This window comes from Simochromis diagramma, unplaced genomic scaffold (assembly GCF_900408965.1).
Source record: "Simochromis diagramma unplaced genomic scaffold, fSimDia1.1 OVJJ01000822.1, whole genome shotgun sequence".
NCBI classification, from domain to species: domain Eukaryota; kingdom Metazoa; phylum Chordata; class Actinopteri; order Cichliformes; family Cichlidae; genus Simochromis; species Simochromis diagramma.
In genome coordinates this window covers 9,022,618-9,040,798 of record NW_024387520.1, presented here as the reverse complement: position 1 = coordinate 9,040,798, position 18,181 = coordinate 9,022,618, and the positions used below count along the sequence as shown (strand labels likewise).

General features: G+C 40.8%; 1 protein-coding gene across 4 annotated transcripts in view; it reads right to left on the bottom strand.

The window, feature by feature from the left end:
* The window catches only part of LOC120726095 (leucine-rich repeat transmembrane neuronal protein 4), a 58,552-nt gene that overhangs the window by 39,170 nt on the left and 1,201 nt on the right, over positions 1-18,181 (bottom strand). For 3 of the 4 annotated variants that reach the window (XR_005694276.1, XM_040019406.1, XM_040019405.1), the window contains exon 2: positions 16,368-17,957. Coding sequence is in view for 3 of the 4 variants with exons in the window: in XM_040019406.1 (XP_039875340.1) it covers positions 16,411-17,957 (1,547 nt within the window). In the remaining variant the exon portion in view is untranslated. The remainder of the gene's footprint in view (positions 1-16,367; positions 17,958-18,181) is intronic. The other variant, XM_040019404.1, reaches the window with a different exon arrangement.

The window sequence follows — 18,181 nt, the reverse complement described above, 5'->3', positions numbered from 1 at the left end:
CTTGTCACTTTAAACTTGTATTTAGGAAAGGATTGTGGTTTGGGCTTAAAACACACTCCGTCAAAGGCACAAACAATGGACATCTGGCGATCTTTCAACCTTTTTTGTCATAATACAACATTTTTAGCCGTCTACCAAAGTAGATGAGTTTAAATGAACTAGCAAATAGGTTTTCTGTGCATGGACACAAACTGGCTGTACAAAATCAGCTCAACATTTTCAGAAAGTGGACAAGGAGATAACATTGTTCAGCTCTCCTTCTTTAAATTGGCTCATTTGACAAAACTGAATTAGTTCCATTAATTGCATTCAGTTCGTTGGCTGATTGGCATAAATGATGGCTTCACTTTAGAAACCAAGTTCCACTGGCTCTAAATATTCTTCTCATAATCTCTCCCATCTACCTACGTTACAACAGAATTGAATTTTTATGTCAATGTGTCGTTCACAAGTTAATTTGATTGCTGAATTTATTGGCATGGAAAAACTGGCTCATCTCCAAGGAAACTGGCTAATTACGCTTTTTCCCAGTTTATTGCCTTTATTTTGTTTTCCAGCACATGGCCATGCAGTTTCACCCTATATAATTTTATAAAAGTATAAGTTCTTTCTGTCAGTTTGTCTTCCTACTTTAAGTTTGGCTTGTTTACTTTTCACTGTATGGAGAAACATAGCTGGGAAAGGATGTTGGTAAAAAAAAAAAAAAACACGGTACAAAAACATGGAGTAAGGTACCTGGGGAATGTCGAATTGAAAGAAAAGAAATCCAGAAATCAGCTGAGGTATGTTTAAATTCTGTTCATTCGGAGCACACGTAATCCCAACAGGAATATCTGCCCCACATCCTGCATTGTGTAGACAGCGTTGTTTTTCGTTTCTGTGAATGACCAAAATTAACTATAATTTTGCCCAGCATGGAGTAAATTTTTATTTTTTGGTTAATGTTTGACTGCTGTCTGCCTACACAAATCCAGAAAGCGTTTTAAATTTAGAGTGCTGAAACAGCCCGCTGATCAGAGTGTATTATATCCCTTTTAGATAAGGCAAGTAAAAATATTCTGCCGGAACAAAGGGCTGACCCATTTGTTTGATTTGAAAAGAAGCATTGGCAGCCAGAGTGAAAACGGAGAGATGAATCCCTCCGCTCCCTCCACCTGTTCACAATACATGTCAAAGCAGATTATACGGCAGCAAATATTTAAACATCTCCATAGCATTTAACATCAATATTACACCGAAATGAAATCTGACACATTTCATTCCTTGAGTCAATTTGTTCCATGTGCTCCAACAGCTGTGCGCTTCGGCAAAATTTCACATGAGTTTGATCAAAAGTTTGATTTGTTTAATAAGGCTGGTTCTTGCTCCCCTGCTCTATACAGACATGCTACGCCCACTCTAGCAGTGTGCTGATACACCTTATGTAAGAGATGTATCTGTGTGTGTTTATATACGCGTGGGTCTGAAAAGTGAAGCAAAGCAGAGGTGCTTTAAACTAGCATTCTTTCCCATGGCCAGCAGGAGGTAGCAGTCTATGAGAAAATCGTTCCATTTCATTCATGACCTCAGTAAACACTTTTTCAATGGGTTTTAAAGTCTTACTGAATCTAGTGTGATGTTACTTTTGTTTCTTCCATTTGGACAGAAATAGATAATAAATGAGACTGTTCTTTAGTCTGTGGCTAACCTGTGATTAACAAGTTAGCTTGCTCTGTCTTTTTATCCTTGGGTAGGTCCACCCCTTGCTTGGGAAGTCACATTTCAAAGAACCAAAACAACCAATGGTTAAAAGTGCTTAATTTCCATCTTTAGAAGGGCCCGTAATAGGTCAAATGACATTCCTGTTTTTTTAGTGAAACTTTTATGTTGGGTTGCAATTAAAATGTAAATAAAATGCAGATATCCCTCCTCATGATGGCTTGCATTAAGTCCAGATACCATAACTTTTCTTATGTTTGAACACCACTCTGCATTTAATCAATACATATTATTAATCTCTGGTTCACCTCCACAGTGTGTCTTTTACCCTGCTGTCCTTCCCTCATCCACAGCCAGTGGCAGCAGATAGCTACTCCACCCTGAGCCTGGTTTTGCCAGAGGTTTCTTCCTGTTAAAAGGACATTTTTCCTTCCCACTGTTACCAAGTGCTTGCTCAAACTGGGTTCTTTAATTTACAATATAAAGCACTTTGAGGCAACTGCTGTTGTGATTTAGCGCTTCAGCATAAATTTATTTGAATTACTTTGTTTATCTTTTGGACCTACAGGTTGTATGATCTTATTGTAGTCCTAATTATTTAACAATTTCTATCTAATAGAATCTATCTTACTTATTTGTACTTAGATATTACTTAGTATGTAGTGTGTGGCAGCTCATGCTTTGCACAGCACACTGAAATGTGTTGTATGAATAAAGTTTGACTTGCTTGCTAGGGAGCGTGTCTTCATACCTTAACCCTGCTAATTAATTTTAATGACTCTTGGATCTTGTTCTTTTTTTTGTTTTCACTAACTAGCTTTGGCTAAAAACTGCGTACATATATGCATTAAACGCAACAGTAACTCAGGCGGTAAACACGACAAACCTACCTGCTGAACATCAGCACAGCCACTGTGAGTGTTCTGATATTTATATTTCACTATAAGTGAGGAAGATGGCAGAAGTGTGGCATCATTTTCAGTTTGTGCTGACTGACACACCGTGTCCCATCAGACAGAGTGAAAACATACTGGTATGCTGTAGCTACACGATGAAGAGGTTTTAGTTTCTGGGAAAACACTATTTTTGAGGTAGACGTGAACGTTACATCAAAATTCTTCTGAGCAGAAATGATGAAAGAAACTGTAGTGTCACTCTACAGGGAAGCGTGGATATACAAATTGCAGTCCAACAACTTACAAGGGCAAGCACTAATGTGCCTAGTCAACATTTCATCATTTCATTCTCTTTTAAATATCACTTTCAAATTCTTTTCAAGGGAATCAAAGTGACACAGAAGGCAGAACTACAGCGTCTCCATCAAACTGTCTTAATAGCTCTAATTAAATGAATCATAATAAAATGAAGGGCTAAACACGCAGTAACTGCTTCAAGCTGCGATGAAAAATTAACGTGGCTGCTGTGACCATAAAACGGCATAAAATGTTACGTCTAATATTTTCATGTTATATTATTCATTCTCTCTGCGGTGCCCGACTTTTCATAAAGTGCTAGATAAGCTGTCAAATCCTATTAAAGCAGAAGTGTCGCTGACTGAGTGAGGAGAAGCTTAAACTGAGGGAATTCAGGGCGTGTGATTGCTGATTGATAGATACGCCATGATAATAGGACACTCGATATGGGATTCAGATTTTTTGAGAAGTTATTAGAAGTTTACTGATATGTGCAAATACTTTTTTTTTCTTTGAAAAGAGACATTGATCTGGACTCCTTGGGAATTCAAGTAGTTCTTTTGTTCCTCAACTCTGACTCAGACTGAAGACTTGATGGAAAAATCCACCCTTGGATAGACTTACACTGATATGTATCATCAATCTGTAATGTTTTGTGGATGCCAGAAGCGCAGATCTGATGTAAATTGTCTTTCGGGTACTGAACTTCCCTCAAATTGCCACATCTGCTTTGACATCAGCTAGTGATTTCCTGCATTTCCCTGTATGCCTTTTGACGAGCGCCAGGGAGTTGAGGGTCAGGTTGCTTGATTCAGCTGCAGTAGGTAGGTGGAGAGTAAAAATAAAATAATAAAAAACAAGACATGACTTGTCATGACGCTGCATTGCATTGTGGTCTATTGAGGCGGCTGTCAACTGGAGAAATTGGTTTCTCTGCTTCTTCTAAAATGAATTTCTCTTTTATGATGGATTGTTGAATGCCTGTGTAAAATTGTGGGCCAATCTTTCACAGTGTCTGACACCAAAACTAGATGTACCCCCCTGGAGTTATAGCAATGTGGAAACGTTGAAGCACATGAAAGAGTTCAAACAAAATGAGTCCTGAAAACTGAAAAGAAAAGTACATTCCTCAATACCAGAGTATTACACCTACTTTAGGAAGTAAATCCTTCAAGGCGTTTGTATTAATTGCTCAGATAAGACTGAAAAGAGACACAGCCTTCGGTTTATTAGGCTGGCCTTGCAAGAAAAATGATTGTCCTCTGATGAAACACTACAGCCGAGGCACCAAAACAACATTGTGCTACTGATCGGTGCTGTTAATAGACACAGGATTACAACTGGTTTACACTGAGAGCAAATGTGTAAATGGTGTGCGAAGAGGTTTGCTGGATCATGAAGCATGTAAGCAGCTAGTTGATGGGACTGATAACACTGGAAGAAACGAATACTAGGTAAATTACAGAAATGCTTTAGCTTCGTTTTGCTAGCAAAAGCTGACAGCTAACAAGCTAAGCTAAGATGACGAGCATAGTAAACACTTTCACGCACAGTTAGACTCAAATTGACTAAGAAATCAATTTTAACTAAAGCAGCTAATGCTACACCTCATAATAAACCCAGCTAGCTGAACTATGTTGATCACATTCAGATGAAATTGACCGTGTCAGAACAAAAACACTCGGACAGAGTGCCTGATTAAGTAATTTTTCAGACACAGAGATGTTTTTGAGGAGGATTTATCTGCCACACCTGTACTGAATATGAATCAACAGACAGCAGCCAGTTAGCACTCTTACAATGACAGAACTGCACAGTGTGAATCCTTCTTGGTAAATGGACTGGTTGTTATAAAGCGCTTTTTTTACTCCAACTGAGCACTCAAAGTGCTTTTCTACAACTTGCCTCATTCACCCATTCATACTAGCACTTTTTTTTCTATGTAAGTGCTTTCTATGTAACATTCACACCATTGGAGAGAGCAACTTGAGGTTAGTGTCTTGCCCAATTAGTAGGTGACCGGCTCTACCTCCTGAGCCACAGCCTCCCCAGGATGAAAGTCTGGAATGGGTGTTGGCTGTACAGTGAGGCAAGTCGTCTAATCCAGAGCTGTGCCATTTTATTCAACATCATAATATCACGGCAAAGGTGACCTTTGATCTTGTGGACAGGAAATGCCTTTTTTTTAAATTCTGTTAGATATTTGATGAAAAATGAGTTCACAATTAGCATATTTTGTAGACAAAAACATTGTTTTGTTGGGTCACAGTTACCTTTCACCACCCAATTCTAAACAGATCACCCTCGAGTCCAACAGGACGTTTGTTCCAAATTTAAAGAAACCCTCAAGGTGTTCAAGAGAATGACACAGACGGATGAGCCACAAATGCAATGCCTCAGCTGTAGCCAGCAAGGAAGCGTAAAGAATAACCCAACACACAACACTCAACGACAGAAGGACACAGCTCGGGCTTATGCGTGGGGTACAAGTGAAGTACAAAGAAAGCAACAACAACAAAAAAAAGAAATGACAAATTATGTTATTCTGTCAGTAAGACTTTAGCTGAGAAAGAGCTTTGCTCACAAGAAATTGACTCTGCTGTTATTTTATTACAGGAATTTGTTATTTTGGGTGGGTGAGGTAGCAACACAGTGGCGTACAAGATACTGTATCTTAGAGAAACACACACAAAAACACACAGTAGGCTGTATATTAGAACATGTATAGCAGAATCCACTATGTAACAGCATGAATTTAACACAAAAATCGTGAATAATTTAAAAAAAGAATGTGAAATTGTTTATTTGAAACATTCATTTGGTCAACAACAGCGTGAGCATTAAAAAAAAGACAAAGTACATTAAATTGATATAAGAGGCGCGGCCTTAGGGAGCATCAACAGGAGCCTGTTTTTCCTCCTCCGCCACCCACCAACTCTTCACACAGACTGATCTTTCACCTTTTTCCTGCCCTGCAGGTTTTGCTGTTGAAGAATTTTAATCAGAGTTGCAATAATGGATTTTTTCTTTCCAGAGAAGAGAGGGGAAATATGTTAGAAATGATGTTAAGATTTAGTAATATTCTTTTTCCAAACAATTACTCGTTTATATTTTGGGCTCCCCCATGAATCTCAAAAGCAGAGGAGGCGGCGCAAGATCCTCTGCCTCCATGGAAAGAGACTCCTCTGATCAAAACATACTTCTAATTAATCACTACTGAATGGAAAAAATGGTCTTGAACAAAAAAAAAAAAAAAAGAAGAAGTTTAATATCACATTAAATATTCATCATGGTTTGTGTGTGGCTCCAGGAGGGGAGGACCACTGGAGATTGTGTGATCGGGAGGGATGAATTAGTCTGACTTATCTCTGTGGTCTTTTCATTTACTCCCAAATTAGTTTGTGCAAAAAAAGGGGGGCTTCTAATTCCATTTCAAAACTTCCCATTCTTTGTTTCATTACAACATACGGCTCAGTCATGCCAAAGTAGTACCAAATCATCCGATTTGCTCACACAAGACATTTGATCTTAGGGTTAAATGAAGGACTAGGTTATCATGTAATATCAAGTGCATATCACAATTAATGATGTTGTCAATCAGCGCTGGCCTCGATTAAAAATGAAGGTGTGAAGGTCAACAAAATGATGGCTTTCATTTAGTTTTCCTCGGCAGAACGATGCGGGCTCAGAGGAGACTCCCACTTCTCTGGCTTTAAAGCTTTTGCAGGGATCTTTAATGATTAGCCAGAGACACAAACAGCAGTTCGTCGCATGTGTTCTGTAAATAAGTACATCTAACCCAGAGTGAAATTCAATATTGTCTGTGTTGGAGCGTGGAGGAGGAACATCATATTTTCCGCTTGTGCCAGATTAAGCTATTAGCTGGCTGAGACATGTGCTATTAGCACATCATAATGAGAGTAATAAAATCACGAAAACATCAATCGGATGAAAGAAGAGATGCTAAGATTAATTATGAAACAACACAAATTCATTTTAACAGTCCATGTTATACTGCAAGCTATTATTACACAGATCTCACGTTGCCTCGACTTGCTGCTAAGTATTCTTCTTTTTTTTTTTTTGTAATGTATTCCACCTCCTCACCCGAGCAGACATCACACCTCCAAGAGGAACATCTGTCAAAAGTCTGAATCATACATATCGCAGAGTATGTTTATTTGGAGGAGATCTCACCCCACACACACAGCAGCCTGAGAGGTGCTTTTCTAAAGATAAGTCTGAGGTCTGATTATGTGCATTTTTGCTAATGAATCCCACTGCAACATTGTAACTCGGCTTGAAATCACAACCTTGACTGGAACGAGGTGGGATACGCTGCATATTTGAGGCTGGTATGAAGTCTCTAAGTAAATGCAGAATGAGGTACATCTGCAGCTAACAGTGAAGTAAGAACGGGTTCGTTTGAGAAATGCTTTTAACGTTTTAGGCAGACATTTGTTTTGATGATGGCTTGGTTTAGCATAAACACTGAGTATTATTTGTTGGGACTCTACGTTTGTCAAGCATCCAGAGTTTGGAAATATATATATATATATATGTAAATATGTAGTCTGGTATAGTCTTTTTAGCAAAAGAAAAATTAAAAATGATCTGTATTTACTTTGTTTCATTTATAGATATCTGACACCTTACCTTCTTTGCTATAATGATTGTAGTGTATCTATATAAGTCTGTATGTACTCTCTCCTTAACAGGTGGGCCAATCTGAACAAAAGTTTGCACAAACATTGCCATACATAGATTATTTACCATTATTAACATCTATATTTTCATCTATATTATAAATTCTTGGGTTTTTTTTTATATCTACATTGTAGAAACAAACAGAAAACATCAAATATATGAAGCAAGATATATGGAATTATGTCACAAAGAAAAAATTGATAAATAACTCTAAATATTTTTATATTGTAGATTCACAGCTGTGCCTTGTCAGGGTTCATTTGTGGATTTTCTTACCTTCTTAATGGTTGGGACCATTAGTTGAGTTGTGCAGAAGTCAGGCTGGTACACAGCTGACAGCCCTATTTGACAACTGTTAGATTTCCTATTATGGCAAGAACCAATCAGCTAAGTAAAGAGAAACGATAGTCCATCATTACTTTAAGGACTGAAGGTCAGTCAGTCTAAAACTTTGAATGTGTTCCCAAGTGCAGTTGCAAAAACCATCAAGCACTACGACGAAACTGTCTCACATGAGAACCGCCCCAGGAAAGGAAGACCAAGAGTCACCTCTGCTGCCGAGGATAAATTCATCCGAGTCACCAGCCTCAGAAAGTTAACAGCACCTCAGATTAGAGGCCAGATAAATGCCACACAGAATTCCAGTAGCAGACACATCTCGCAGCAGGACCCGATGGCATCCCAGGTTGTATCCTCAGAGACTGCACATACCAGCTAGCTCCTGTGTTCACTGAGATATTCAACATCTCTTTATCTCAGTCGGTCATCCCCACATGCTTTAAAGAGTGAGTCCATCATTGTTCCTGTCCCGAAGAAACCCCACCCTGCTTCTCTCAATGACTATCGCCCTGTAGCCCTCACCTCAGTAGTGATGAAGTGTTTTGAACGCCTGGTCAGAGACTTCATCATTTCTTCACTACCAGACACACTGGACCCACTACAGTTCGCTTACCGTCCAAATCGTTCCACAGACGATGCCATCTCTCATCTCCTCCACACATCACTTACTCACTTGGACACTAGAAGGGGGAATTATGTTAAAATGCTCTTCATAGACTACAGCTCTGCATTTAATACCATAATTCCCTCCACACTCACCACCAAGCTGGAGCATCTGGGACTCAGCTCATCTATGTGTCAGTGGATCTCCAACTTCCTAACTGGCAGACCACAGGCAGTAAGGATGGGCGGACATATCTCAGCCTCCACCACTCTCAGCACTGGAGCCCCCAGGGGTGTGTTCTGAACCCCCTGCTGTACTCTCTGTACACATATGACTGTGTGGCCACTACCAGCTCCACCACCATCATCAAGTTTGCTGACGACACCGTCGTGGTGGGCCTGATCTCTGATAACAACGAGACGGCCTACCTGAAGGAGATTAGGAATCTGGAGAACTGGTGCCAGAGGAACAACCTCCTTCTAAACGTCAGTAAGACAAAGGAGCTGATAGTGGACTTCAGCACTAAGCAGGAGAGGAACTACCAGACCCCTGTCATCAACGAGTGCCCAGTGGAGAGAGTGGACAGCTTCAAGTACCTCGGAGTTCACATCACGCAGGACCTGTCATGGTCCTGTCACATCAACACCGTGGTGAAAAAGGCCTGTCAGCGTCTCTACCACCTCGGACGCTTGAGAGACTTCCAACTGCCCTCCAAGGTGCTCAGGAACTTTTAATCGTGCACCATAGAGAGCATCCTGACGGGAAACATCTTAACCTGGTTCGGGAACAGCACCATGCAGGACAGACGAGCTCTACAGAGGGTTGTGCGGTCAGCTGAGCGCACCATCCGCTCCGAGCTCCCTGACCTGCACTCAATCTACAGCAGGCGGTGCTGGACCAAGGCCAGGAAGATCGTGAAGGACCTCAGCCATCCCAACAACGGACTGTTCTCTCTGTTGAGGTCAGGAAAGCGATTCCGCTCCCTGAAGACCAACACAGAGAGACTGAGGAGGAGCTTCTTCCCGCAGGCGATACGGTCTCTCAATCACACCACCACACAGTACTGACCCACACATATAGTTCTTATACACACACTGGACATTCTGGACATTGTTTTCACTTCATCACTTAATCACTTTAAGCATATTTGCACTGCACAAGACACTTACAAATGTGGATTGCACAACACTGGACATTATATTTCTTCATTTCCAGTTAATACTTGTACAGCTGCTGTTATTGTGTATATATATATTTATATTTCTTCATACATTCATATATAGTTCTATACTGTGTATTGTGTATTTTGTTGTACAGTTATTTTATTTTTTAACTTTAATTTTTATATTTCATTTTATTCCTTCCTAGTTAAATTTACCCTTTTTAATTTTTATATTTATTTCCTATCTTATTCATAGCCTTTTCTTTTTTTCTTTAGGTCACGAGCAGTTGTCTAAGCATTTCACTGCATATCGTACTGTGTATGACTGTGTACGTGACAAATAAAAATAAAATTTGAATTTGAATTTACTGTTCAGAGGAGACTGCGCAAATCAAATAGCTGCTAAGAAACCACAACTAAGGAAAAGCAACAAGCAGAAGAGATTTGTTTGGGCCAAGAAACACCCAATCGAGATGGTTTGGGATGAGATGGACCGCAGAGTGAAGGCAAAAGGGCCAACAAGTGCTCAGCATCTCTGAGAACTCCTTCAACACTGTTGGAAAACCATTTCAAGTGACTACCTCATGAAGCTCAGAGAGAGAATGGCAAGTATGAGCAAACCGTAATCAAAGCAAAGGGTGGCTATTTTAAAGAATAAAAATACGAAACGTGTTTTCAATTAGTTCACACTTTTTTGTTTCCAATATAATTCCATATGTGCTCATTCATAGTTGTGATGCCTTCAGTGAGAATCTACAATGTAAATAGTCACGAAAATAAAGAAAAAACATTAAATGAGAAGGTTTGGTTGATCTGGAATAGCTCTGACTAGTACTTTATATTACTGTAACTTTTATTGTTTACTGATTACTGTTACTGTAATCACATTATATTTTTCGTAACACAGTAATGTCATGCATTGCATAGCAGCCAGAGCCTGACCTTCAGCAGGTAACAAAGGCAGTGAGGGGCAGTCAAGCTTGTAGGATTGAAGCCTCCGTTTCTACCTGTGCGCGTTCCTATAGTAGAATGTCAGTGGAGCTTTCTTTAAAGTCTCTCTTTGAGCTGGTTTTCAACTTTTCTTTGTGTTGTCGGCTTTGTGTTCAAATGCTGAAACATTGAAAGAAAGGTCGTATGTATGTCCTCATTAGGAAAGAGATTTGTGTCAGTGTGTGGGACTGTAGCCTAAGGGTTATATTGTTAACTAGTGATTATGTGACAGTGTATTTCAGACCATCTTATGGAGTAACATGAAAGTAAAGTAATGAGAAGTGTAACACATTTTTTTTCGCCGGGGAGTAATTAAGTAAGGTAAAGCATTACTTTTTAAGAAAAAACACTGGTGTTCAGTTCCAGCTTGATTTTAGGAGACTATTAAATGTAACAAAGATTAAAAGCCACTGTACCCTTTTTCATCCTGAGCTCACACTGCACAGTCCTAACAGCCTTCAATAATAAAGTAGGGCTGCCTGTACGCAGCCTGAAAGGGTAGAAGCATGATAGAGAAAGTCTACATCTGCTTGCTAACCTTATTGCTTTAAGCACAGCAAACTACAAGTGACTCAGACTATGACAGAAACAATGTTCGGAGATCATTCTGAAATATGAAAATGAAAGCGTATGCAGCGGTACCATCCATATTATGAAGCTCCCTGATGTTAAGCATCCTTTAAACATGAAAATATTTGTATTCTGTTGTGTTTCAATGCAATTAATTTGTCTTATCTTAGCAATAAAAATATTTAAAAATTTAAAAACCCTATGTATTTTTATAGAATTATATGTAATTATATTCCTTATATGCACACGAGATAAACATGCAATGTGTATATGTATACAGTATTAAAATGTAACACCTGAAATCTGCTTAATATTCTTGATCATACACAGAAGTCTTTCTTTCTTTTTTTAATATCACCACAGGCCACTGAAAAATGATGTTGTATAATAGCCATTACAGCCAATTCACTTAATAGTCTGTTTCTTCCTGCATTTTGCTGCAGTTGAGTTTTAATGGAGCTGACTGGAGTCCATTTTTCACAAAATCATCAGGTATGATAAAAGCGAAGTAGTGTACTTCTGTGTGTCCGTGGATCATTGCCACCCAGTCTTGCAGGTACAGTAATTTTCAATTCTATCAAACAAGAAGACAACTGAGCAAAATAAAAATTAATGGCATAAAGAGACTTTTTTTTTTTAAGGAAAAGACCCCCCCCCCCAAAACACATTTCATTTGCTATACTGCACGTGCCTTATTTTTCATAGTGTTGTATTGTGTTGTCTATTGTGTGAGAGGTTTAGATCAGTGTGCACAGTCGGGTGTGCACTCACTGATGTAAACCCTCAAAGTTCTTTATCCCTTAGGATTATAATAATGTATGCATTGATTACTCACTAAATATGGCCTGATCTTCATCTAAATCACAATTATAAACAAACACAATTTGACTAAACTAATAACGCACAAAATCAAAGTCTTTAAGGAACACATTCGGGAATAATTCACTGGAAACAATAAGTAACCTCGTTATTAATGACTCCTCCACTTCCATTAAGGAGATTGGATTTGAAGTGTGGGTTGTGGAGGTTCCTATCTCTAAAAATATGGCCATTCTAAGACTGCTTACTGACAAAGTCTGCACTGAAGACAGACTGGTTGGTGTGAGCTGTTCCTCGATCACAACAACTTTCAGCGGATCTTAGAAGAAGCATTATAAAGATGCACGAAGCCGTTAAAAGGTTACAAAACCAATTCTAAAGACCTGGGTGGTCATCAATCCACAGACAGACAAATTGTCTAGATAATGGAGGAAAGTCAGGACTTTTTTGGCTCTCGCTAAGGGTCCTGCAAAGATCACAGCAAGAGCACAACATGCAATCCTGAAAGATGTGAAAAGAGATCTAAGGTTAAAAGCAAAGCACCTGCAGAATTGTTTACAAGTGGCAAGGTCTTTATTCATGTGTCTACTATAGGAAAAACACTGAATAAGAATGAAACACACCACAGAATGAAACCACTGATCTACAAAGCTGTAGTTTGTTACACACTTTTTGTTGTCTGGACAAATAACACAAAAGTTGAAACTTTTTTTGGCTGCATGTGTGATTGTATGGATCAACAAAATTAAGGATTTTTAAAGAAGACTCAGTAAAATTAAGACACTGTGTCCCCAAGTACGCATGACTTGAATAGGGCCGTGTAATCAGATGAACTGAAACAGTTTTTAAAACAGGTGGAATCACCCAACGTCATCCTCACTGTGGAGCAACTCTCATCAGCATCAATCACAAAGGTCTGATGGAACTTGTTATTGCTAAATGAACCTCTGCACACTCACTTTTTCACCCAACACTGTAGAGGATTTTTCTGTGTGTTCAATAAAGACAGGAAAAGCGTTACAGTCATATTAGTTAAGTAGTCAAATTTCATTTGTCTGTAACTGTGACTTAGATGAAGTGAACACCTTATTTCATGACTAATCAATGCAGGAATCCAAAGGATTTCTTGCACCTGTAGTTTGCTAAGTGATGTGTTAAAAAAAATGACACACACTTTTTCTTTTTACTGGTCCATTTTACTGATGTCTGTAGCCTTTATTTGGAAACAAATACCAAAGACTGTCAAAACTCTCTTCACTTGACGGCAGCCAGCCTTCTGTGCATTTACGCAGAGATGAAGTGCAAGCTGCCATCTTGGCAAGTAGAGACAGTGTATGTTTATCATCCATCATGCTTGATACTTATTTCTGACATTTCGAAGGCCAGGCTCGTATTATGGTGCCCACAAATTAAACAAATGTTTGCTGAACAAAATGCGCCCCCAGATACAGAGTTCGTCCCAGGAAAACACTGATTAGGTCCACAGGAGCCATTAGTTTTTAATATAACCAGGAGGGGGACACTAACTGCAAATGCGAGGAAAGGAAAAAAGAACAACTTCATGCATGAATGAAGCTTGTGCTGGCCTCGAACGCATCAGAATGTTGACAACCCTGCCAGCTGGAAAATTAGTTGATTTTTAAAAGTAATTATTTAGGCTTGTCTTTTGGACAACAGTGGTGTCAGTCCGTCGCACCGGCAAGTTCTTTCTCCTCACTTCACTCGCCTTTTTCACAGGCCACATTAATTATCTCTGAGCAGGATCTCCTCACCTTATTAATGCTTGCAGATTCCACCCCAGTACAAGAATTGCCTTTGGCTGAGACGGTGGGATTCTCACCATAATATTTTCTGAAATAACTTTGCAGGGGATTATCTGTGGGTGGACAGCTACCACTGCAGCTGCTCTATGAGCTCAGAAGTGGATAGCATACAAGGAAGAGAGAGGGTTTTTATTTATTTTTTTAATTTTTAAATAGTGTGCCACAGGAAGACCACAGAATCGCACGGTTCAAAGTGTTCATCAAAATTCACAGCCTGCGAGTTCAGTTCGCAGTGTCGAAGCCAACCTGCTGAGCTGTGCTGGAGTAAATCTATAGAAACAAATTAACTCCACGTCTGTTGGTCTGGGCATGTGCAGAAGATAACAGGCTTCAATTACAAAGCTCTTTCTCCTAATTGAAAATGCAGCTAATAGCTTAAGTGCTTGCTATCTGGAATAGCTAAAATAATGTGCGGGGAGTGCAGCGGATTCTGGCGTTTACAATACACTCCTGAGAAGAAGGTTTGAGCCTTTTACAGCATCTCTCCCACCTTCATCTCGCTTGCCACTTTGCACTCTGTGGCTCTTAATAAAAACTGAAAAATGAATTCTCGTGTGTCAGAAGAGACTTTGCCTGCATTGTGATGCAAATAGCCCAACACACTATTGATGAGCACGATGGCAGCAACGTTCATAGCTAACGCACACGACGATCTAGTGGGCACATTTTTACAGCAACTTAAACAAGCACGACAAACCTGCAGGTGGTTTCACAGGTGTCCGGCTCTAGCATGTGTGCTTACATTGCATTGCAGTGTTTGGCATGAAATGTAACACGCACAGAGGTAACAAAAAAATGGAAAAGAAAAAAAAATCCCATTACATTTTTAACAACTCATGCTGCTCCCTTGAGCTGTAGAGGGCAAGGAATAACAAAGCTGAGGGAAGTCTCGGCTCCTTACCTCTGATGGGCTATTAGTTATTCCAGCTAGCAGAAGCCCCATTAGGTCTGCCATTTAATGCTCCCACGCCACATTCGCACATGAAAGCTACAAGATTGATAAGCCGACCATCTCACCTCCAGCTTCCCTTGCGCTTGAGAAATGCTCTGCCACAGATAATCTGACAAAGAGCTGATTTAGCTACCCGCGCACCTTGTACCAAGTGACATTTCTGAAAACAATGAAACATATGTGTGCGGGCCTTTTTACAGTGACTTGAGTAAAGGGCACAGCAAGAACCTAACTGGTGCTACAGCACAATCCACTGACATGAAACATCTTATAAAATGCTTTACATATTGCATGTAGAGTATAGAAAATGAGCTGTGCTGCAGCGAGATAAAACTTTGTCTCTGAGCTGCGCTGACACAGACAACGGAGAAGAAAGATGTCTCCCGTATTAAACAGCATGTCTGGTTATTCTGACAAAAAGGTGCTCGCAAAGATTCCAGCGACTCCACATCTTTCCCAGCACAACATGTTCTGTTAATCACACTTAACCACACTGCCAAATGAAAAAGAAGAAAAAAGAAAAGCTGCTGGACAAAAGAAGACAGATACAGAGCATTCGGAGAGAAAACAAAGAATACATGGGCAAAAAAGTGCCTAATTAAACACGAGCAAATTGATTAGCCTTTCTGTCTCGATCCCTTAGTGCCACGCAGGGGGCTCACAATCTGTCACGTGGAGGAAGTCTGGTTTTAGTGCAAGGATTTTAAAGCCAATTCCATGAGTAAAAGTTTCACAGGAGTAAACAGTTTCTTTATAGTGCTGAGATTAAACAAAAGTAGCATAATGCAGTCCCCTCCTGCAGCGTTACACAAAAACCGGGAAAAATGCAAGCCCAAATGCATAATTTATCTTTTATTTGGCTGCAGGCCTTCATAGTGTTCCCCAGCCTGTGGTGACTGTTTGAACTTTGTAAGTTAAACTAATGAGGAAAAAAACCTAAGCACACAATTGCTAAAGGCTAGGGGGGAAAAAGCAAAGAAAATGAGATTTACAATCAGCTGGTGTGATTGTAAATATTGGCACACTTCAGACAGTCGCAAACAAACATCAAGACTCACACGATTTGCACGTTTGCCGCTACAGCTGTGGCAGCAAGCACACAGGATAGGAGAGGACCATCTGCACAGTGACTTGATCCAATCGGTTTACACCGGTCCGTTCAGGACGGCAAGCCGTTTTGGAAAAATAAAAAGTCTGAGAATACACAGATTCATCAATGAGATGTTTTGTGTCAGGAGTGAAAGATGGAGCCACTTTGTGTGTAATGCATCTTACTGTAAGTTACCCATAAGGAGGAGCTGCCGCTGCACTCGCAGCTAATGGGTATCATATTTTAGCAATAATATTGCATGACTCAAAACAACAGCTGGGTAATCAAATGGAACTGAACAAACCCAGCATAATGCAAAACAAGTCACCATGCACTGCCCTTTGCGTCCTTATCCTATTACAGACAGAAGCAGAGGAGAAAACAATTTTTTTTCACCCTGCAGATCATTAGAAAATTTACCTCTTATGCCTCGCAGTGGAAATGGATTTTTGGAGGGCAACGGTCATACCTCACATTCCCTGGAGCCTGAGATGGTGTATGTGTAAGGTCCTGTCCCATTAACCAGCACATCCATAGTCTCTGAGTGTGAAGGCTTGTAGTCCACATAGTACTCTTGCAGTGGTGAATTAAAGGAGCGCTCGGTCTCCCGTGCCTTTTTCTGGCGCTTCTTAACCGCCGAGCGCTGCTGAAGCTGTTTAATGCTGCTGGGATAGCGCTTCCACGACACATAGATAACCAGCAGAATTATAGCCACAGATAAGAAGAGGGCCACGCTACCGGCTATGATCTTGTGGAAGGACACATACTCGGTGTCTGGTAATGGGATAGTGGGGGAGGCCTCGGAAGGAGTTGGAGAGGCTGTCCTGTTCCAGGTTAGCTTTTTATCCACTGCAGACTGCGTGGGGAGAGGTTTCAGCTCAGGCTGAAACACCGTTGTGAGGGGCAATGTCGTTGAGGGGATAGGGGTCGGAGTTACAGTACAGATGTTGTAGGTCTCCACCACATCTGTAACTTTCTCTCCTTGTGCCTCCTTAGGGCTGGTACATATCATTGTAAACTCCTTGTTACCCTTGAAGGCTTTGAGCCAGGACACCAGAGGGCAAATGTTGGGGTTACAGTACCACAAATTACCAGCCAAACTGATGGTTGTAAGGGAGATCCAAGCATCCACTGTCTGCTGAGAGACATTAGTGAGCTTGTTGGAGTCCAGGTTGAGAGTCTGAAGGTTAGGCAGGCATTGAAATGTGCTCGGATCCAACACTTGGAGCTCATTTCCTGAGAGGTCCAACTTCTGCAAGGAAGTCCACATCCATGGCAGGCCCTGCGTTAGCAGTTTGATGCGGTTCCACTGCAGATAGAGAGCCCGCAGGTTAGTCAGGCGAGGGAAATGAGCGAAATTTATCTTAGAAAACTGGTTGTGCTCCAAATGGAGCTCGATGAGCTTCAGGAGTCCCGCAAAGGCATTACGTGTGAGGCTTCTCAACCTGTTGTAGCCAATATCGAGGAACTCCAGGTTACGGCAGTCGAGGAAAACGCGCATCGGGACTGTTTTTAGGGAGTTTGATCTCAAGTGTAAACTGAGTAGCTTCCGTAAACCCCAGAACTGATTAGGCTGGAGGACCTGCAGTTTGTTGTAGGAAAGGTCTAGGTTACGCAAATTCGGGACGTCGTGGAAAGTGTTGTTTTTCAGCTGCGTGATCTTATTGGAGCTGAGAATCAGTTCTTTGAGCCTCCTTATCCCGTGGAAAGCCTGGCCATCCACGGCATTGATGTAGTTGTGGTCAAGATAGAGCCAAACTAGTTGACTGAGGCCCGCAAACTGGTGGGCTCTAAGGCTCACCAGGCTGTTATAACGCAAAGACAGGCCCTGTGTGCCGACAGACACATTGTTTGGCACGTCACGGAAGGCATTGGACTCGCAGTATATTATTTTCCCATCACATCGACAGCTCTGGGGGCAGGGACGCTCACGGATGCCGCTAGGAACAGCAAGCAGCCAGGAGGGCACCACCACAGTGAACACAAGCCATCTGAAAAGCACAAAAAGTCCTGCAGACACACAGGAAAGTGAGAGGTTTATGAGTACAGAACATGTATCACACAGAACCATGTAGACTACACGGACTAGAAGGGAATAAAAGAGATGAAAATAGAATGTGCAAAATTTTTGAGTCGAGCAACTGAATATTATCACTATGTCCTGAGACATTTGCAAGGGGGGATTTTCCTGCCTACTTAATTTGCACTGGAGCATTCACGGCGCGCGCGCGCGC